The 23,071-nt window shown below is 45.5% G+C and overlaps 1 protein-coding gene across 2 annotated transcripts in view; it reads left to right on the forward strand.

Annotated features, from left to right (window-relative positions):
* Nucleotides 1–23,071, forward strand: part of KIZ (kizuna centrosomal protein) — a 290,355-nt gene that overhangs the window by 120,702 nt on the left and 146,582 nt on the right. For both annotated transcript variants that reach the window (XM_082251350.1, XM_082251351.1), the window contains exon 9: nucleotides 18,710–18,857. In XM_082251350.1, the coding sequence (XP_082107476.1) occupies nucleotides 18,710–18,857 (148 nt within the window). The remainder of the gene's footprint in view (nucleotides 1–18,709; nucleotides 18,858–23,071) is intronic.

Raw genomic sequence — 23,071 nt, forward strand, 5'->3', positions numbered from 1 at the left:
TTCACATTTCCTCTGCATAGATGTTTAAAAGTAGCAAATGGAAATAAAATCTGACATTTAAAAAAAAAAAAAAAACATTTTAAATTAAGTGACTTCTGTGATGGACCGCCTGGCACCTCGCCAGAAACCAGGTATTATAGCTGAGCATTTGACCCAAGAACTAGAGAACATTAGCTTAGGTGCAAACTGGAACTGTCTTTATTGTAAATTTACACAGAATACAGTCAGGTCCATAAATATTGGGACATGGACACAATTCTAATCTTTTTGGCTCTATACACCACCACAATGGATTTAAAATGAAACAAACAAGATGTGCTTTAACTGCAGACTTTCAGCTTTAATTTGAGGGTATTTACATCCAAATCAGTTGAACGGTGTTGGAATTACAACAGTTTGTATATTTGCCTCCCACTTTTTAAAGGGACCAAAAGTAATGGGAAAGATTAACAATCATAAATCAAACTTTCACTTTTTAATACTTGGTTGCAAATCCTTTGCAGTCAATTACAGCCTGAAGTCTGGAACGCATAGACATCACCAGACACTGGGTTTCATCCCTGGTGATGCTCTGCCAGGCCTCTACTGCAACTGTCTTCAGTTCCTGCTTGTTCTTGGGGCATTTTTCCTTCAGTTTTGTCTTCAGCAAATTAAATGCATGCTCAATCTGATTCAGGTCAGGTGGTTGACTTGGTCACTGCATAACATTCCACTTCTTTCCCTTAAAAACTCTTTGGTTGCTTTAGCAGTATGCTTCGGGTCATTGTCCATCTGCACTGTGAAGCGCCGTCCAATGAGTTCTAAAGAATTTGGCTGAATATGAGCAGATAATATTGCCCGAAACACTTCAGAATTCATCCTGCTGCTTTTGTCAGCAGTCACATCATCAATAAATACAAGAGAACCAGTTCCATTGGCAGCCATACATGCCCACGCCATGACACTACCACCACATTGCTTCACTGATGAGGTGGTATGCGTTGGATCATGAGCAGTTCCTTTCCTTCTCCATACTCTTCTCTTCCCATCACTCTGGTACAAGCTGATCTTGGTCTCATCTGTCCATAGGATGTTGTTCCAGAACTGTGAAGGCTTTTTTAGATGTTGTTTGGCAAACTCTTATCTGGCCTTCCTGTTTTTGAGGCTCACCAATGGTTTACATCTTGTGGTGAACCCTCTGTATTCACTCTGGTGAAGTCTTCTCTTGATTGTTAACTTTGACACACATACACCTACCTCCTGGAGAGTGTTCTTGATCTGGCCAACTGTTGTGAAGGGTGTTTTCTTCACCAGGGAAAGAAGTATTCAGTCATCCGGGTCTTCCGGTTCTTTTGGTGTTGCTGAACTCACCGGTGCGTTCTTTCTTTTTAAGGACGTTCCAAACAGTTAATTTGGCCACACCTAATGTTTTTACTATCAAACGATGGCTTGCTTCACTGATAGTGACAGCTCTTTGGATCTTATATTGAGAGTTGACAGCAACAGATTCCAAATGCAAATAGCACACTTGAAATGAACTCTGGACCTTTTATCTGCTCATTGTAAATGGGATAATGAGGGAATAACACACACCTGGCCATGGAACAGCTGAGCAGCCAATTGTCCCATTACTTTTTGTCCCTTAAAAAGTGGGAGGCACATATACAAACTTTTGTAATTCCTACACCTTTCACCTGATTTGGATGTAAATACCCTCAAATTAAAGATGAAAGTCTGCAGTTAAAGCATATCTTGTTTGTTTCATTTCAAATCCATTTTGGTGGTGTATAGAGACAAAAAGATTAGAATTGTGTCAATGTACCAATATTTATGGACCTGACTGTATATACCACACTAAATCAAATAAGAGTTTGATCAAATTATCCTAAACACTGCAGAGTTTAAACAGTAAAATCATCAGTACATCTAATGAACAGAAAACATAAACACATAATATTCCACAATAGTTGGTAACAAGGTCAAGTGGACACAATACTAATCACATCTCCAAGAGGATTAGCAGACAGACAGAAACAATAGGTGACTCAATTAATAATGAGAATTCACACCTTGGAGGCACACAATGAAGTTAATTATATAATGAGAGAATGACACCTTAATAAACAGATGTACACAAAGCAGCAGGAGACACCAGCATCAGGTTGTTTTAAGCCGATTATAACCTTCTTCTTATAGTCTCTTAGTCCAGGAGGGGATTGAAACAGTTATTGCTGGTTTGGGCACAGAGGCCCCAAATCTGTATCCTGGTCCTAGATCCCCAGAGTCTGTGTGTTTTTCAGGGAGACATGGACCCAAATCCAAAGCAAAACCACTCCAAATGTCCCCCAGGCACACAGCTCCAAAATAATAGAGCCCCCTTAAAAGCCAGGACCCATAGTCAGTAGGCAAGGGGCTACCCTCTTGCAGTTCCCTCTAAAAGCCCCTCTCCCGGTTTGGTCTTTCAAAACGTCTGTCTCTGATTATAAGGCTCTTGACTAGTTATTGTTTAGATCTTGAGGTGTGTACCTGCTCTCTAACATGGGAAACCACTTACTCGGTACTGCAGGGACAAATGTTGCAGCAACCCAAATCCCTTCCAGTATATTGAACCCATGGGTAGTACCTCCACTGATGCATTTTAAATCAAAAATGTCCTTCTTTTAGACTTACTGTATGTACTGTATGTAATAGAGAGAGATGGATAATAGAGCACAAAATGTCCATGGTTCTTTTGCAAAAGAAGCATAATTTAGGTATCTCAGATGTATAATTGGTTTTGTCGAAGTTTTCTTTACCTTGATTCCCTGGTCTTCACATTTTGAGGAATGTATTTAAAAATGTAACATGAATGCAGACTATCTTTAGTTGTAGGATAAGTGCAAATATGTAGACTCTCGGTTTGAAATCTGTAAAATGATAATGGAGGCTAGGATCCATATATGAATGTGTTTAAACAGATATCATTCCATTGTGTTATTTCATGGTTTCACTTTCATTTGTATTTCTTAGACTGACATTGTCGTTTAATAGCTTATTAAAGTGTTCTTCACTTTGTAAGAGACTAGCCTTGGAGTCTTTTTCTAACTAGGAGAGTGGCCTTGGAATATGCCCTTTGGAGCGAAGCAAATTAACCTTGTATTGGTGTCTTTTGTAAGCGACAGGGTAGCGGGGGAATGCGTCTACAAGTAAGCAAGCTTGATTCACTCCATTATAGCAGACGCTTGTCTTAGTAGCATTGTCTAGTGTCAGGCAGTTAGTTTAATTACTATGAGTATGAAATTCCCATCAAACCTGGAATGAAGCACATGCGCTTTGTGTAAAGTGGCTATTTGTTCTTGCATAAAAATAAAAAACCATTTGTAATAGTATGTTTCAACTGCGATGACCCTCTTCAATGCTGAATATAATAAGGGATTTAATCCATGTCTTTGGAATTTCATAAATGTGTAAAAGGGATAATTATTTCAGTTCACAATGATACCTTTTAAAAACAGTCAGGTTCCATTCATCTTGGTATGGGCAGATTTCTGCCAGTCACAGGATGTGTCTTAGAATAAGGGGGAGGTGAAGCCTCCATTATTCTACATATTCTAATATCTTGCCCCAATTGTGTTTAGTGGTTAGTGAGTATGGAAGAGGTGGGAGGGAGTGGGCTGTCATTTACTACTTTGTATACGCCCACAGGTGTGACATGGCCTGCTCAGATGTGATAGGGAGGAAATGTCCAGCATAGAAACTCAGTGAAAACTGAGCATGTGCAGAGTTGCCACCACAGCTGTGAAATCCTTAGCTGGATTGGGGACATGAACAGAAGATGGAGATAGAGAGCAGAAGGGTTAACCAGGTTTTTTGCAGAATACAGAAAACGAATCTCATAGTGACTGAGTGAGTATGATATGAACAGAATGTAATACACCATTTATTGATTGTTTTTTTTATGATGTAGGTTTAGTGACACTTTTAAGTAAAGATAAGCAGAGATAGCAGCCCTGCAGGTCTCCCTTCATTTTCACTGGTGCAATAAGTGGCATGATGGAGAAAGGCTTCTCCAGCAAGAATTCCATGTGTCTACTGACTGGCACTTCATATGGCTCACTGATTGGCACCACATGCTGTTGATACTACATACTGCTCACTGACTAGCACCACTTTCTGCTGGCACTACATACTGCTCACTGATTGACACCACATTCTGCTCGCTGATTGACATCACATACTGCTTGCTGATTGACATCACATACTGCTTGCTGATTTACACCACATACTGCTGACACTATATACTGCTATCTGATTGAAACTACATACTGCTCACTGACTGGCACTTCTTACTGCTTCCTGCCTGGAACTACTTACTGCTCCCTGACTTGTACTATGTACTGCTTACTGACTGGCACTATGCACTGCTCACTGACTGGCGCTACTTACTGCTTACTGACTGGCACTACATACTGGTCACTGACTGGCACTATGTACTGCTTACTGACTGGCACTATGTACTGCTTACTGACTGGCAGAACGTACTGCTTACTGACTGGCACTACATACTGGTCACTGACTGGCACTACATACTGGTCACTGACTGGCACTACATACTGGTCACTGACTGGCACTATGTACTGCTTACTGACTGCCACTACATACTGCTTACTGTCTGGCACTACATACTGCTCACTGGCTGGCACTACATACTGATCACTGACTTGCACCACATAGTGCTCACTGACTTGCACTACATACTGCTCACTGACTGGCACTACATACTGCTCACTGGCTGGCACTACATACTGCTGCCACTACATACTGCTCACTGACTAGCACTACATACTGCTCACTGACTGGCATTACATACTGCTAAATGACTGGCACTACATAATGCTCACTGACTGGCATTACATACTGCTAAATGACCAGCACTACATACTGCTCACTGACTGGCATTACATACTGCTCACTGACTGGCACCACATACTGCTGACACTACATACTGCTCACTGACTGCCCTACCACTGCACACTGCCCTATCCTGCCACTACATACTGCTCACTAATTTGTACAGGTACAAGCAACTCTGCCTCACAACCTACTGACCACTAAACTCTACTTCTAAAACAACATTTCTCTTACGTCCTCCGACAGTCGCCGCCCCCTCCAAGTCCTCACCAATGGGTATTGACCTTTGCTCCGTAGGAGTAGCTAGGCAACAAGAATTGTTAATACAAAAGCTTTTAGCATAGACACACCCCTAGGGGCTGTCCCCTCAGTCAATACCTCCCTGCACCAGCATTCCCAACTCAGTTTGATCTTGCCTAGCTTAGGAGTAGCTGGCTTTCCTGTGCTGGGGCTCAGTCTCAGCCTTCTACCCTTTTTTTGATTTTATTTCAAGTATTTTTTTCTTTTCTTTACTAGCTGTTATTTTGTCAGCTTTAGTTTTAGGGATCTTCGGATGAAGAATCGTCAAGCGGAGCTGGGTCTCGGACTGGCCGCCCTGGATCCCAGGGCTGAGAGCCAGATGGATCCCCAGCCTGCCATCGAGCGTTCAGCTTAGGTTTGCCCTGGCACATTGAACGACCCATCCCTGTTCGCTGCAGGGATGCTGCCTGTGAGGTGGCTACCTCACTGGACGCCATACTGCGGTCTATGGCTGCAGTTCACCAGCGTCCTGGCTGCGGCACTCCCTGTCTGCCTTGATAGCGGTTTGCCGCTGGAGACGGCTCCCCACGCCATCTGGTACGGTAAGCACCTTCTGTGTGGGGACCTTCTGTGTGGGTGTCAGTCTGTGGCTGTGTAGTACCCCCCATGTCTGTGTAACTGCGGGCTCCCTGTCAGACCCCTGTGTGGCTGCACTGCCTGTGGGCTGCGAGGGGGGGCCATCCTGCTCTGCTGTAAATTATGCTCTGGGTGCAGTTTTGTGTGCAGACATGTGTGTGTGTGCGGCGGTCGCTGCGGCGATCCGCCATTTTCTTTGCCTGTATGCGGTGACCGGCCCTGTCCCTGTGCAGCGCCGTGTTTTGGCGCCATTCGCCGCCATTTTGGCGGGCGGTGCTCGTCCGAAGACATGTCGGCGCCATTTTCCTGTAGCCTTCTCCCCCAGCCGAGCGGCCATTTTGCCGGAGCCTTTATAGGCTATATCAGTCAGCCAGCATTGCATCACTTCCTCTTTCTCTGGGAACAGCGATCGGTGACAGCAGTCTGTTGTGCTCTCTCCAGGTTTTTACCTTCTTGTCCTGTCATTCCTTGCTCAGTGTTATCTATCCCTGCGGGGTCGGTGCATACAGTAGTGTGCGGTGGGCTGCGCTCGCCGTGGTATTAAAGGGCCAGTACCTTTATTACTTTTCTGTGCTGGGGCATGGATTCTCAGGATAGCAAGTTTCCCCCCGCCCTGGTGGGGGACCAGGGGGCTGCTGCACCCCCCGAGGGGGCCGATCTGACCGCTGTTGTGGCTTCCTTGGTGTCTCAGGTGCAGATGCTGATGGCTGAACGATCCGCAAAAAGGGTCAGGGTGTCCGTTTCCTCTGATTCAGAGGGCGATGTGGCTGCTGTGGCTGGCGTACCCTTCTCGGGGTCCCGCTCATCTTTGGACCTTCTGGGGTCCGAGGGGGAGGCAGAGGTGGAGGGGGTTGATGTTTCTCCCCCTGGCTCGCCTGAAGAGCTTGCACTCATGAATGAGCTGATTGCTTCCATAAAAGATACCTTGCACCTGGAGGATGAGCCTACTCCTCCTGCTAGGGTGTCCTCCTTTGGAACGCAGAGGACTCGCAAATCAGCGCAGGTTTTTCCCTGTCCTGCTGAATTTCACCATACGGTTAATGAACAGTGGCGCAATTTAAAGAAGCCCTTTACTGTGCCAAATAAGTTTAAACTGCTTTATCCGTTTGCGCCCTCCACCGACCAGCGTTGTTGGATCACGCGGTGGCCATTTTGAACAAGGCTACTGCGGTGCCTTCTGAGGATACCCCGGTTTTCCGGAACCCTACGGACAGGAGAATGGATTCTCTTGCCCGTCATGCCTATATGGTTGCTGGTTCTATGCTGAAGCCTATTTTTGCTTCCATTATGGCGGCGCAGGCTGTTGCGGATTGGACTAAGATGCTCAGGCGCACCTTGGTGGCTGATGCAGCTTCTCCTGCCACATTGGCTATGGTGGACCAGATCCATCAGGGTGTCATGTACCTGTGCGATGCGGACTTGAATTTAGCTCCCTTGGCTGCGCGCCTGTCCAGCGTGGCAATACTGAACCGTCGCCTGATTTGGCTGAAGAATTGGTCAGTCGACCAATCTTCTCGCAAGACGCTGGCGGATTTTCCCTACGCGGGATCTCGCCTTTTTGGCGAGGCTTTGGATACTCTGATAAAAGGGGTTACGGGGGGCAAGAGTACTCTCCTGCCCCAGTCTCACAAGCATAAGTCTTTCCGTGGTAAACGGAATTCCTCGTCTAGGCCCTCTCTGGGGTCCTTTCGTGCCTTTCGGTCACAATCCAAGGGCAAGCCCTTCAAAGGCCAAGGCTCCCAGAAGAAGCCGTGGGCAGGGAAGCAGAAGTCCGGCCAGTCTGGGTCAACTTCCCATACCACTTCCGCCTGAAGGGGCGCCCTCACCCGTTTCTGGGGTGGGGGGACATCTGCGCGGTTTCCTACAACCTTGGCTGACCCGCATTCGGGACAGTTGGGTTCAGGAATCTTCAGCTGTTTCCAGAGCGCTTGCAGGATCTGCACCTGGCGGTGCGGGACCTGCGGGCCCAGGGGGTGGTGGTTCCGGTGCCTCATCGGGACAGATTTGGGGGGTTTTACTCCAATCTGTTTACTGTGCCCAGAAAGGAGGGCAAGGTGCGTCCGATTCTGGACTTGAAAGCTCTGAACCGCTTTGTGCGGGTTCACAAGTTCCGCATGGAATCCCTGCGCTCAGTGGTGGCTGCCCTGAGTCCGGGGGAATTCATGGCCTCCATCGATCTGAAGGATGCGTACCTGCACATCCCCATTTTCGAGGGTCACCAGAGGTACCTTCGATTCGCCATTGCGGAGGATCATTACCAATTCGTGGCGTTGCCTTTCGGTCTCGCTTCGGCTCCGCTGGTTTTTACCAAGGTGCTGGCGCTGGTTCTGGCCCCGTTCCGAGCACAGGGCATTGCTGTCTTGGGGTATCTGGAAGATATCCTGATACGGTCACACGCCAGTCAGAGCCTGGTGACCGACCTGTCCACCACGATGCGGACTCTGCAGGAGTTCGGTTGGACTATAAACATTCCGAAGTCGACTCTGCGTCCTTCGGTTCGTCTTCCCTACTTGGGAATGATTCTGGACTCTGTCCAAGCGAAGGTTTTCCTGCCGGAAGACAAGCTTCGGACTCTTCAGGACGAGGTCAGGTCCCTCAGGGACAACCGGCACTCGTCTCTCCGGACATGCATGAGATGTCTAGGGTTGATGGTCTCGGCCTTCGAAGTGATCCCCTTTGCCCAGTTTCACACGCGGGGTCTCCAAGCGGAGATTCTTGCCGAGTGGGACGGGCGGACGCAATCCCTGGATCTTTGGATTTCGTTGAGCCACTGCACCAGAAGGGATCTTCTGTGGTGGCTCCAGTCCCCGGCGGTGTCGGGGGGCAAGTCTTTTCGTCCGTTATTGTGGACGGTGATCACCAGGGATGCCAGCCTGTCGGGCTGGGGTGGTGTTCTGGGCGTTTTGTCCGCCCAGGGAACTTGGTCGGAGGAGGAGTCCTCCCTTCCGATCAACATTCTGGAATTGAGGGCGATAAAGCTTTGCCTTCTACGGTGGACGGACCGGCTTCGGGGCCGTCCAGTTCGGGTTCAGACGGACAATGCCACCGCGGTGGCCTACGTCAACCATCAAGGGGGCACCAGGAGTGCCCGAGCGGCTCAGGAAGTAGCCGACATTCTGTCTTGGGCCGAGACGCGCGTCCCGGCGATAACGGCAGTCCACATTCCGGGGATGGAGAACTGGCAGGCGGACTATCTGAGTCGCCAGACCCTGGACCAGGTAGAATGGTCCCTTCACCCGGATGTCTTCCAGATGTTGTGCGAGAAGTGGGGTTCCCCAGATGTGGACCTGTTCGCGTCTCGTCTGAACAACAAGGTGGAAAGGTTCGTGGCAAGGACGCGCGATCCTCGTGCAGACGCCTCAGACGCGTTAGTGGCGCCCTGGCATCAGTATCGTCTGATGTATGCCTTTCCACCGATTCAGCTGCTGTCCAGGCTCCTTCGCAGGTTGGCCTCGGAACCGCACACGGTGATTCTGGTGGCACCGGACTGGCCTCGCCGGTCTTGGTACGCAGACCTCGTAAATCTCGCAGTCGACGCTCCGTGGCGTCTGCCGCTTCGAGAAGACCTTCTGTCTCAAGGACCGATATTCCATCCTGCTTTACAGTCGCTGGCTTTAACGGCCTGGCTGTTGAAAGCCAGGTCCTGAAGGATAGGGGTCTCTCCCCTAAGGTCATTCCCACTTTGATTAAGGCTAGGAAAGCCTCTTCGGGAAAAATTTACTACCGTACTTGGAAAGCGTATTTTGCCTGGTGTGAGTCCAGGGGGTATTCCCCTCGCTCATACTCGGTGTCAAGAGTGTTGGCTTTCCTCCAAACTGGAGTGGACCAGCGTTTGGCGTTGGCCACGATTAAGATTTCTGCGCTGGCCGTTCTCTTTCAACGCCCTGTGGCGTCTAATTCATTGGTTAGCACCTTTGTTCAGGGGGTGCGACATTTGGCCCTTCCTAGGAGGGAACCTTTGCCTCCGTGGGACTTGAACTTGGTTCTGTCCGTGTTACAACAGGCTCCTTTTGAAAAGATCAGGGAGATCTCGTTGTCTCTGTTGTCCAAGAAGGTTGCCTTTTTGGTGGCGATCACTTCGGCTCGCAGGGTGTCGGAGCTGGCGGCTTTGTCCTGCAGCTCTCCCTACCTGGTGATTCACAAGGATAAGGTGGTCCTGCGACCTAACCCATCCTTTCTTCCTAAAAGGATCTCGGATTTTCACCTTAATGAAGACATTGTCTTGCCCTCGCTCTGCGTGAAGCCTAAGCACCTGAAGGAGGTTGCCTTACATTCCTTGGATGTTGTCTGGGCGATCAGGGTTTACCTGTCGTCCACTAATTTCTTTCGCAAGTCGGATTCCCTCTTTGTCCTTCCTGAGAGACCTCGGAAGGGCATGGCGGCGTTGGCTGTGACCATCACCAAATGGATCAGACAGATCATTGAGCAAGCCTATGCCTTGAAGGGGAAGGTTCCTCCTTTCCCTGTGAAGGCGCACTCTACCAGATCTTTGAGTACGTCTTGGGCTTACCGTCATCAGGCTTCTGTGGCCCAGGTGTGTAAGGCGGCGACTTGGTCGTCCGTTCACACCTTCTCAAAATTCTATAAGGTGGATGTTCAGGCATTGGCTGATGCCTCCTTTGGCCGTAAAGTTCTCAGTGCGGCAGTTTCTTAGGGACCCTTGTTTTTTGTGGGCCCTTGGTTATTGGGGTGTTTTACCCCTGGGTTACTTGTTTTCCTGGGTTGTTGCTCCTGTTCAGCACGTTTTTCATGTTACCCAGTTGGTTCTCTTACTGTGGTAAGGTTCCTTTCTCTGATGTGGGTACTGCGTTGCCTTTTTCTACGGTTGCATCTCCCACCCCTCATGTCTACACTGCTTTGGGACATCCCATTGGTGAGGACTTGGAGGGGGCGGCGACTGTCGGAGGACGTAAGAGAAAACTGAATTTTTGTAAAATCTTTCCGTAAAATTCCTTTCTCTGAGTCCTCCGACAGTCCCCGCCCCTCTTTTGGGGGTTTTTATGTACTCTTACTGCTATGCTACCAAAACTGAGTTGGGAATGCTGGTGCAGGGAGGTTTTGACTGAGGGGACAGCCCCTAGGGGTGTGTCTATGCTAAAAGCTTTTGTATTAACAATTCTTGTTGCCTAGCTACTCCTACGGAGCAAAGGTCAATACCCATTGGTGAGGACTTGGAGGGGGCGGCGACTGTCGGAGGACTCAGAGAAAGGAATTTTACGGTAAGATTTTACAAAAATTCAGTTTTTAGGGCTTGTTTACACAAGGTACCTTACAGGAACGCATGAAATATTGCACAATTTCCTTTATCGCTGAAACACACGTTTCCTTATGCAAATTCACATAGGTATCATTAATTCCTAATGGCACCCCAACGCATCTAGCAAATGCACGTGCGTTCGCACCTGCTAAAATGCATGGTACGGCTGTACCGTACGTTTTGGTGTGGCATGATCTAAAATCCTTCAGACTAGTGTTCCCCTGAGATTGTGCACAATTCTAAGGCCTCATGTACACTACAGCAGCTAAACTGAAGTTTAGGAGCAGTTGAGTGTTTTTTTCAGCAGCCCCTGAACTCTCTTCTGTTATCTTATGTGTTCATGTACGCTCAGTCGTTTATAGTAGTTTAGAGGCAGTTGAGGTTACTGCAATTTTTTTTAAATCAGAAAAATCACGTTTAGGCCTGTAGTTAATTGGCATTTCAAAGCCAAATGCTTGGAAACTCACGTAACCGCGGTAAACTTAGTTTATGCGCATTTGCATTTATAAGTGGTTTTAAAGGGGAAAACATTTCTGATACTTTTTGAACATAAAAAATGTTTGTTAAAAAAAAAAACCACAAATTTCACCACATGCTGTTGCCTGCATCAATGGAGGAGTCCAATAGCAACAAATTCTTATCCTCCCACTCAATTTTCTACATCTTCGAAGCCTCAGCAACATCAGGAGCATTTCCTCACACATGCTCATGATGGGAGCCATTGTGAAAACATAAAAAATAAGACCGCTATCTACAAGCAAACTGTTTTCCCTTCTCACAGAATGGCTGAAATAGTTGTTAATAGTTACTTGTTTTTCATGCATTGTGGGCATTTAGGAGGGTCTCCTGAGGTTATCTTTAACCACTTCTGGACCGGAAGGACTTACTCCCCTAATGACCATGCCATTTTTTGCTATACGGCAATGTGTTACTTTAACTGACAATTGCGCGGTCGTGCGACGCTGTATTCTAATAAAATGGATGTCCTTTTTTTCCCACAAATAGAGCTTTTTTTTTGGTGGTATTTGATCACCTGTATGATTTTTATTTTTTGCGCTATAAACAAAAAAATAGCGACAATTCTGAAAACATTTTTTTATCATTTTAGGCCAATTTGTATTCTGCCACATGTTCTTGGGATTTTTTTTTACCAAAAAGTGTATATTGATTGGTTTGCTCAAAAGTTATCGCGTCTACAAACTAGAGGAAAGATTTATGTAATTTTTTTTATTTATTTATTTATTTTTACTAGTAATGGCAGTGATCAGCGATTTTTAGCGGGACTGCGACATTGCGGCAGACAGATTGCACACCTAACTGACATTTTTGACACTTTTGGCTGGACCAGTGACATTACTACAATAATCAGTGCTAAAAATATGCACTGTTACTGTACTAATGACACTGGCAGGGAAGTGGTTAACACCAGAGGCGATTAAAGGGTTAAATGTGTCCCTAGGGGGTGCTTTCTAACTGTGGGAGAGACTTGCTGCATGAACACAGAGACCTGTGTTCCTAAATAAAAGAAACACAGGAAGCCTGTGTTCATAACTGACAGAACAGCGTAAACAAGGCAGGCCATCAATCTGTCTCCATGGGGAGCAATAGCTGATTGGCTCCCCCTGTGGCCAATGGGTGCGTGCGCCCCTGCTGACGGTCCCGCGAAGCGACGTACATGTATGTCGTTTTGTGGGACAGAGCTGACCTGCTGCAGTAAAACTACAGCGGCTGGTCGGCAAGAGGTTAAAAAACACTTATGCTCATAACTGCTGCTAAACTCATATAAACTCTGTATGTAAAATCTGTAAAACAAGCGTTTTTCATCGTAGGTCTCTAGCTGTCAGTTTCCAACGTTTAGAAAGGTTTTCAGCTGCCCTGTGTACATGATGAGCCCTAAAGGGTGCCTTAACTGAAAAAAGGAAGCACTGTCACAGGGAACCCAACTAAAAAACGCAATGTGCAGGAACATGCAAGAGGCATCTCCTAGTGAGAACAAATCCTCAGACTGATGTTCCCCGAGATTGTTCCCAATCCTCCTTGACTGAAAAATGGTATAGAAACCCTGATCTATGCATCTGTTTTTTGAATAGCAAAAATATGTAAGACCAAATTTGTTCAAATGTAAAAGCGATATCAAAAATTGCTCCCTCCCACCGCTGCTGCCGCCTTTCCAGGGCTCCCCATCCCATTGGGGAGCCCAGGCCAATCTGACCGGTGGCATCTGGTGCACTGAACAGAAGGAGAGGGACTGATGTTGTTCCTCCCTCTCTGTGAGATCAGAAACCATAAGTGACAAGGGCCAGAGAGGAGATATGGGGTCTAATAAGCCCCCAGATGTCTCCAAAAAGAGGACCTGTCGTGTCCCATGCTTTCACAAGGGATGTTGTTCATCCCTTTTGATAGCAATAAAGTTGATTAAAAAAATATATATAAAAGTACAGTGTTATGTAAATATTAAATCACGCAAGGATTGCATGAGGACGCGAGGTCATACAATGCGATTAGAGGAGAAGCGTTTTAACCTCAGGCAATGCAGGGGGTTCTTTACTATTAGGGCTACAAGAGTGTGGAATTCTCTACCACAAGAGGTAGTTACTGCGGGAAGTATGGCTACTTTCAAAAGACTCTTGGACGTACATCTCAAGGATCAGAACATTCAGGGGTATGAGAGATGATTACGGCCACACACACCTACACAGGTTGAACTGGATGGACTATTGTCTTTATTCAACGTCAACTACTATGTAACTATGTAAATATTTTTAAAAAAAGGTATAGTGGCCCCGCTCACGCTCAAATGGGAACGTGCATGTAGTTCCCACACATATATGTAAACAGTGATAGTATCACACATGTGAGGTATCGTCTCGAATGTCAGAGCAAGAGCAATAATTCTAGCAACAGACCTCCAGTGTAATTATTAACTAGTAATCTGTAAACCCTTTTAAAGCGTCAATATGGATAATTTAATGTACCGTAGTTTGTCGCCATTCCACGGGCCTGCTAAATTTTAAAGCATGATATATTTGCCATCTATTTACTCAGCGTGATATTATCTTAGGCTCCATTCACACCTGGGCGTTTTCAGCTCCAAAAACGCTCAAAAGAAACGCTTCCAAAACGCCCAACAAGTAAAACCCCATTCATTTAAATGGCCCCTGTTCACATCTGAGCGTTTTGCAAAACGCCTGTAGCTGAAAAAAGTACATGAGCTACTTTTTGGGCTGATTACCAGCGTTTTTGATAGATGTCAATGAAAAACGCCTGAAAAAATCGCGGTAAAAATTGCGGTAAAAATCGTGGTAAAATCGCGGTAAAAAACGCTAAGCTCAAGTGTGAATGCAGCCTTATATATTCTCCCTTAAAATCAGTTATTATATTGTGTTTGTGTTCTCTAAAATGAATTAAAGTATACTGCCTGTAATGTTGAGTGGCCTAGTTCGGTTGTGAACCTTTGCACCATTGTTTGTTGTTGTTGTTTTCTCTTTGTTTAAAAGTCAATAAAAAAGATTAAAAAAAAAAAAAAAGTATATATGGTCCAAAAAAGTTGTGTTTGAAAAAACGCTGCGTAAATTCCATGTGACTTAGAAAATTGCAACACTCCCCATTTTATTCTCTAGAGCCTCTATTTAAAAATATATATAATGCTGAGGTGGTCATTTTCTAGCAAAAAAAAAATGCAGATTTTTACATGCATGAGCATGATAGAAATGTCAGAATTGTCCCAGTGGGGCAAGTGGTTATAGTGTATAATTAAAATATAATCATTTTAATCTCCCCTGGTAGTGTTATATGGTTTGTCCAAAGCCCTGTAATTGTCACTTTTGCTGAACATTTTTGGTCTGCATGTAAAGGTGGGGGAAATATAAATAAAGGTCTGTGAAATAATAAAAAAAATACATTTATATGCTAAATACTATCATTACAAGTATTAACCACATACAGTTACCAGAGTACAACATTTTTTACTATAGTGGGCCTTTAAATGTAGCACATAATGGATTTGATTACATTAAAACTATCAGCCCTCCATTTCCTATTCTGAAACGCAGTGATCTAATTTTTGTAAAAAAAAGAATCTCCTTTCAGCCACTGGAAGTTCACGTGAGAGTGGCACTTATCCTCCGTAGTGGATTTTCAACTCAAGTTAATAAGCTCTTTAGGAGAATGGTTTTAATGGATCTATGAAATTACTGCCCTTTTGTTTTCCTTTTGTCTGAGTTTTTAGGTTTTACCAAAAGAGAGAACTACCCATTGAACTTTCATTTATCCGTTAAGAAAAGAATATCAGCAACTGTAAATTTATAAAGAAATTTCACCTTGAACCTTTTAGAAGCTTGTTGTTCTTAACAATACAGTAGCATTGTCAATTGACGCTGATTGAAGTTCTGTACCCTTCTCGCACCCTCCCTTTATATTTCCATATGGTGTTTTTGGATTGCCTAGGTCTATGCTGAGGTTGTATGGAAATTCCTTTTTGTGACGGACGCTTCCAAAGTTGGGGTATGAAGGATTCAGGGAAATTTAAATGTCTTGTAAGGTCGATGTCTGGCACAAGTGATTGTCAGAGACTGTATACATGGCACAAGTGATTGTCAGAGACTGCATACATGGCACAGGGGATGACCAGAGTCTGTATAAATGGCACAAGGGATGGTCAGAGACTGTACACCTGGCACAAGAGATGGTCAGAGACTGTACACATGGCACAAGAGATGGTCAGAGACTGCATACATGGCACAAGAGATGGTCAGAGACTGTACACATGGCACAAGAGATGGTCAGAGACTGCATACATGGCACAAGTGATTGTCAGAGACTGCATACATGGCACAAGGGATGATCAGAGACTGTACACATGGCACAAGAGGTGGTCAGAGACTGTACACCGGGCACAAGAGACGGTCAGAGACTGTATACACGGCACAAGAGATGGTCAGAGACTGCATACATGGCACAAGAGACGGCAGAAGCGTCTACTCATTCAAGAAAAGTGATAAATGCAAAAAGCTAAATCTGTATCAAGTAAATCAATTCTTAAAGCAGTATTAAAGTGTTACTAAACCCAGGAGCCTGCATTCACTATATCTGGTCTCCCACAGTACACAGAACATGGAAATTAGTGATCGAATGACCGATATCATTTTTTTACCGCTGATACCGATACCGTTTTTTTGGTCATCCGATATCGGTATTGGCCGATATTTTCGGACATTAAATGTTTTTTTTTTTTTTTAATGTCTACAGGTACTGTGGTGGAGGGATCTGGGGGTCTAAAAGACCCCAAACCCCTCCATTGCACTTAAAAGCATTCAAAACGCCAAGTTTGGCTGTTTTGAATGCTGTAAGTTTTTGAATTCGGCGCCGCCAGTACCCGGAAGTGATGTCATGACATCTCTTCCGGGTACTCGGCGGCGCCAAATTCAAAGAAATGGAGACCCGGTCAGATGGCGGCGGTGAAGGTAGGATGCCCGAGCCTCCTGGTGGGACGGGAGACCCAGGCGAGCCACGGGAGGGGGGGGACGTCCCCTCCCGCTCCTTGGAATGACAGCTTCTCAGCCGCATCGGTTGTCATTACAAGACAGCCGACCGTCGGCTGTGGACACCGGTACCGGGGTGATGCCTCTAGCTGCAGGCATCACCCCGGTACAAGCACTTTCCCGAAATATTGGCAATATCGGTAAATCAAAAGGCCAATTCCGATTTATCGGGGAAAGTGCATATCGGCCCTCGATATATCGGCTTTGCCGATAATCGGCTGATCCCTAATGGAAATGCAATCGTTTTAGCAAACCTAAACTGTTAAATACCCTTTCTCATCAGCAGTTAGAGCAGTCTTGTGACTTCTATCAGTGCTCAGCCAAGCACTGGTTAAAGCTTGTAGGAGGAGTTTTCTGACTGTCCAATGAAACTGCAAGACCCCTGACCCTCTGTCTGGACAGTGCTGATTGGCCCTGTGTTGATCACTTGCACTCTTCCAAGAAAAAAAGAAAACACTCTAGCAAAATACACCAAACTGAGCATGTGCAGCCTGACTCCATAAACTCTGTGTTATCAGGAAACTATCAGGGGACAATGGAAGAAGGGAAGGATCAGAGAAGACAGGATCTAATAGCCTTTTTACACAATGCAGAGGATTAACCACATAGGTTCCCCAGTGAGTATAGTAAGCATGCTTTACTGCAAATACAGACTGATTTTACTTTTGTGGGTTTAGTAACACTTTAAACTTAAAACCAAAAAATCTTATATATTGCAGCCCACCAATCCTTAGCTTTGGTGGCTGCATCAATTTTATTTTTTTAGGCTTTTTTGCCCTTTTTGTTTACACCTGGTGATCTGGCCAGTAACACACATTGCTGTATATGAAGTAGCACAGGGGCACCTTTGGGCATCAGTATTGTCAATCTGGGGAGAGGAGGGTGTTCGATGTACTAGCACAGGGATCTTCAAACTACGGCCCTCCAGCTGTTGCAAAACTACACGTCCCATGAGGCATTGTAAAGCTCATTCACACATTCACAGGCATGATAGGAATTGTAGTTCCTGAACAACTGGACGGTCATAGTTTGGGGACCCCTGTACTAGCAGATTTAGTTAAAATTGAATCCAAACCCCAGCTCACACTGCAGTTAAACAAGCAGTGACAGCAACAGTTTTGTTTCTTTTGGAATAAAGGTTTTACATGAATAAGTAAAAGCTGATCATTGTAGGCACCCCTGTCACTGGTAAATAGTATGCCTCAATTGTTTAACTGCTACATCTGCAAAACAGTCTTACTGGCCAGATCACCGGATGAAAATAAAGGAAAGCAAGCCTAAAAAAATAAAACAAATGCAGCCATCACAGCTAAGAATTGGTAAGCTACAAAATAATGTATTATTTTGGGTTTAAGACCTCTTTAAGCTTATTCACTAGGATCTGCTCATTCAAGACCAAACCATTGCCCCTCATATTATTTTCTGTTTACCCAACATGCTCATCCTCCATTTATTTTCGGTGATCCATATAGCAGTGCTCCATGGCACCAAGCTGTATGCATTAATTTCTGCCTTATTAGAGGTAAATTGGCAATTGGGAAAAAAAGCAACCTCCTATTATTGATGATATTCAGCCTAGTCCTGAGAAAATTGTAGTTTTTAACTCACTTAAAAAAAAAAAAAACGCTATTGTGCATGGAGCCGATGCCCTGGTTCACACTTGTGCATGTGCGGGGTTCGCATGTAATGTCGGAGCGCACTGCTCCGACATTACATGCGATCGGCTGTGCGGTGCGAATTTAGCCATACAGTTTGTATGGCTAAATTTGCACCGCAGCCGCAGCAAACACGCACAGGGACCCTTTTTGGCAGCCGCATCAGGATCGGATCGCACATCGGTTCACACTTGTGCGATCCGATCCTGTGCGAACTGCACGATCGCACTGCGATATGCGATCAAACTGGGGGTGTCGTTAACATTACATTGACACCCCCAGCGTATCGCATATTGCAGCGTGACCTGCCGGGGGTGCGTGTGCGATGCGGGAACAGGCTGCGGATTCGCAGCCTTCCCGCATCACATAAATGTGAACCGAGGCTAAATGTGTGTTTTTTCTTGATAAATTGTTTACATTCAAAGCAAGTTTAAATGGAATGGTTGGCACTTCTATAACGACATCACATTTACGTTTGTTTATGTTCATCTGTATTTTTTTCTGTTTTGTAGGTTCACCATCAAACTGCAAGAAATGAAACAGTTTTAACCTCTTTTTCTAGCTCAGAATCCCAGAGCTGCTCTCTTCCAAGCAAAGGCCAAACAGATGAAGGACTGGGCAAAGCTATCCAATGTAAAAACCATAAAATAAAACATCAAGGTAAGTTTAGATTTTGATCAGAAATATTTGTACAGATATTTGGATGAAATCATCAAGATGACGAAGAATAATGAATTTCGGTCTGAATCTTCTTAAAGGGATTGTAAAGTCAGAAGGTTTTTTATCTAATTCTATGCATTGAGATAAAAAGCCTGTGTGCAGCCCCCCCCCCCCCTAACACTTACCTAAGGTTCCTCTCTGTCCAGCGATGTCCATGAGTGTCATCCATCCGAGATTCTGCCTCCTGATTGGCTGCGACAATAGATATTTATAATCTAATTTGAATTTTGCTTCTAAAATATTTTTTGGCACAGCACCAATCAGGCCTGGCCAGACACAGACTAACACTGTAGAGAGCGTATATCAGCAGAGTAATAGAAGCCCCTCTCAAAGATCTTTCCCTGCAGATGCCAAAGAACAGGGAAAGATCATGTGACCACAAAACAGCGCTGCAGGAATAAGGTATTTAGAGGATTAAAAAAAATCCAGTGGCATTATAAATGTTTTATGTGAATGAATTATGGCAAGTAACATTTCTCTGTTTGTATCACTTTAAAGCAAAGTTCCAGTCATTTTTCTGTTTATTAACCACTTACCGCAAAGTGACGTATATTTACGTCGGCAGACTTTGCGATGTAATACCAGGATGATGCTAGAGGCACCATCCCGGTACCGTGGTTTAGAGCCAACTGTCGGCTTTCCGTTGGTAATGACCGATGCGGCTCGGGAGCCGCTCAATCGTTACCCGCGTGAGCGGGAGGGGACATCCCCCCCCCCTCCCGCCGCCTTCTGTGACTTCGCCCGGGCCTCCCGTCCCACCGGGAGACCCGAGCACCCAGCTGGCACGTCCGCTGGCTGGATGGAGTCCTGATCAAAGCCGGAAGCGGCTTCGATCGGGTCTCCGAAGACGTAACCCGGAGGCAGCGTCCATGATGTCACTTCCGGGTTACTTTGCTGCAAAAGGCAGCGAATTTAAAAAACGGCTGTATGCAAAAATGCAGTTTTCGGCGTTTTGCATACATGGAAGTGTAGTGGAGGGGTCTAGGGTCTTTTAGACCCTCGATCCATCCATAAAGAGTACCTGTCACTGCATATTGCTGTCACAAGGGATGTTTACATTGCTTGTGACAGCAATAAAAGTGATCAGATTTTTCTTTTTTATAAAAACCTGTAATAAAGTTAAAAAAAAATAAAATAAATAGGAAAAAATAAATAAAAAATATTAGCCGCCCCCGTCACCGTTAGCTCACGCACGAAAAAAAACGTATACGGAAGTCGAGCCGCGAATGAATGAAGGTCATCCCTGTGCTTTCATCTTCTGAAAGCATGTTCAAATTGGTACAGCTTCAGTACACTGCATAGTGCTGTTAGTTTAACCACTTTATGACCGCCCACTGCAGATGTACTGTGGCAGGCAGCCGCTTCCAGGAAAATTGGCGTACATGTAGGCGCTCAGCGGGGAAGCCGATGCAGCGGGCAGGCGGTTCCAATTGCGGTCTGACACCCACGATTATTCCCCACTGAGAGAGGACGGTTGGCTGTAGTAAACACAGCCGACGGCCCTTCTCCCTGCAATGATCATAGAGCCCATGTGATCCTTCTATATAGGATCGCATGTCTCTATGGTCATTTCAGAAGCCACGCCCCACCACAGTTAAAATCACTCCCCTAGGCTCACATTTAACCCCTTGATCACCCATAATGTTAACCCCTTCCCTGCCAATGTCATTATTACAGTAACCGTGCATATTTTTAGCACTGATTACTGTAGTAATGTCACTGGTCCCCCCAAAAGTGTCAAAAATGCCAGTCAGGGGTCCGATCGGTCCGCCGCAATGTCACAGTCCCGCAAAAAATCGCAGATTGCCGCCGTTACTAGTAAAAAATAAAACTATAAAAGTGACATAAATCTTTCCCAAAAGTTAGTAGACGCGATAACTTTTGCACAAACCAATAAAAATACGCTTATTGCGATTTTTTTTTTTTTATTACCAAAAATATGTAGCAGAAAACAAATTGGCCTAAAATGTTAAAAAATTTTGATTTTTACATTTTTTTTTTTTTTTTGAGAATGTCATATAGCAGAATGTGAAAAATATATATTTTTTTCAAAATTGTCGCTCTTTTTTTGTTTATAGCGCAAAAAAAATAAAGATTGCACAGGTGATCAAATACCATTAAAAAAAAGCTCTATTTGTGGGATAAAAAGGACATAAATTTTATTTGGGTTCAGCGTCGCACGACTGCGCAATTGTCTGTTAAAGTAACGCAGTGCCGAATCCCAAGATAGGGCCTGGTCAAGAAGGGGGTAAAATCTTCCGGGGCTGAAATTAAATTCAGCTCACCTTCCCCGGGAATGGGGATCACCTTCCCCGGGAAAATGGTCGTCCAGATGGCAGTTCTTCCTTTGCCCCAATCAGTGGCGGATCCAGGGGGGGGGCATCGAGTCAATTGCCCCCCCCCCCCCCCCGAGAAAAATAGTACCAGGTTTAAGTTTACAGAGGCATTATCTAAATGCATTGCAGGTACTTTATTTCTGCTTCCCCGGCTCCCAGGAGACCTAAAATATAATCCCTAAGCCCCATCAGTTCAGAGGGGCCCAGGATGCTGTTTCATAGAGAGAGTTTTTTTTTTTTTATTTCCCTGCTCAGGTGGATTAATACCACCAGGAGCCGCATTTTGCGACATTAAAATGAAAGTTCCGGCCAGGCGGAGTGATATCAGTCAGCAGACTCATCACTGCCTGACTCCTGCAGCCAATGGGTGCAGAGAGGAGAGGGCGGGCTCAGGCTGAGGGGGAAGCCTGAGACACAGCACCGTGTGCGTCTGTGTGTGTGAACACACTGAGAGGGACAGATCTTCATAGCAGACAGGGGCAGTAAGGAAAACGTCTAGACTGCAATTAATTCATTTGTCTCCAAAAAGGTACAGTAACACACCCATCCCTCTTCACCTATGCCATGTCCTTGCTGCTGGCCAGCCATCATGAGGAATTATACAGCAGCTAAATGCTATCATCATCATTATCATCTGGTTAATCACACAGTACAGATGCATTGAGCCACAGCACCTGTATTGTGTGATTGTCATGATGATAATGATGATATAGACTGACAGTGAAAATAATCTTCCTGCCTCCTTTACACAGGGTGTGCTGCAGACATGAGTCTAACATGCAGGGCTGTCATTTAATGGCTTTAGGATGCATAAAGTGTTGCATTTATCCTTGTGCCAGCATCCCATTTTTTTTCTACTGAGACACACAGCCACTGTGTGCCAATATGTCATGCTTCCTGGTGTGCATGCAGGGTGCTTTCATGGACCTGCACCAGCGTGTCATATCAGGACACTGCACAGCCATGTGTCGGAATACAAATAAATGGCATGCAGGCATGGGGATACATGGAACACTTTAAAACATTGTCACTGTTTTAACCACCTGCCGACCAGCCGCCACAGTTATATGGCGGCAGGTTCTCACAAATCATCGTACCTGTACGGTGGTGTGCAGGAGTGATCCTGGGGGCGCGCGCGCCCACTTGCCAGCGGGGAAGCGGAGGCACAGGGCCAGCAGCCGCGATTGGCGCCGGGCACCTGCAATCGCTCCCTGTGAAGAGAGAACGACGGTCTGCAGTTGAAAACGCAGCAGACCGTTGTTGTCTCAGGAATCACTGCAGAGCTCCTGTGTTCCTCCTATTTAGGAACACAGGTCTCTGTGTTGGTATTACAAGCCAATCCCCCCACAGTTAGAAAGCACCCCCCAGGCTCACACTTAACCCTTTGATCGCCCCTGGGTAAACGCCTTCCCTGCCAGTGTCATTATTACAGTGACAGTGCATATTTTTAGCACTGATTACTGTTGTAATGTCACTGGTCCTCCCAAAAATGTCAGTTAGGGGTCCGATCTGTCTGCTGCAATGTCGCAGTCCCGCTAAAAATTGCCGCCATTACTAGTAAAAAAAATAAAAATGACAGTGCCCCTCCCGAGATTACACTCTGGATCCGCCCCTGGCCCCAATTTGCCCCATTAATGATAAGGCCATTTTTTTTTGCGATCCAGCAGTGTGTTATTTTAACGGAAAGTTGCCTGGTTGTGCAACACTGTACCAAAATACAATTGATGTCCTTTTTTTTCCACAATAGCAGCTTTCTTTTGGTGGTATTTGATCACCTGTGCAATTTTTCTTTTTTCTTTTTTTTTGCGCTAAAAAACA

The sequence above is a fragment of the Pelophylax lessonae genome, assembly GCF_965119305.1.
Source record: "Pelophylax lessonae genome assembly, chromosome: 3".
Taxonomy (NCBI): domain Eukaryota; kingdom Metazoa; phylum Chordata; class Amphibia; order Anura; family Ranidae; genus Pelophylax; species Pelophylax lessonae.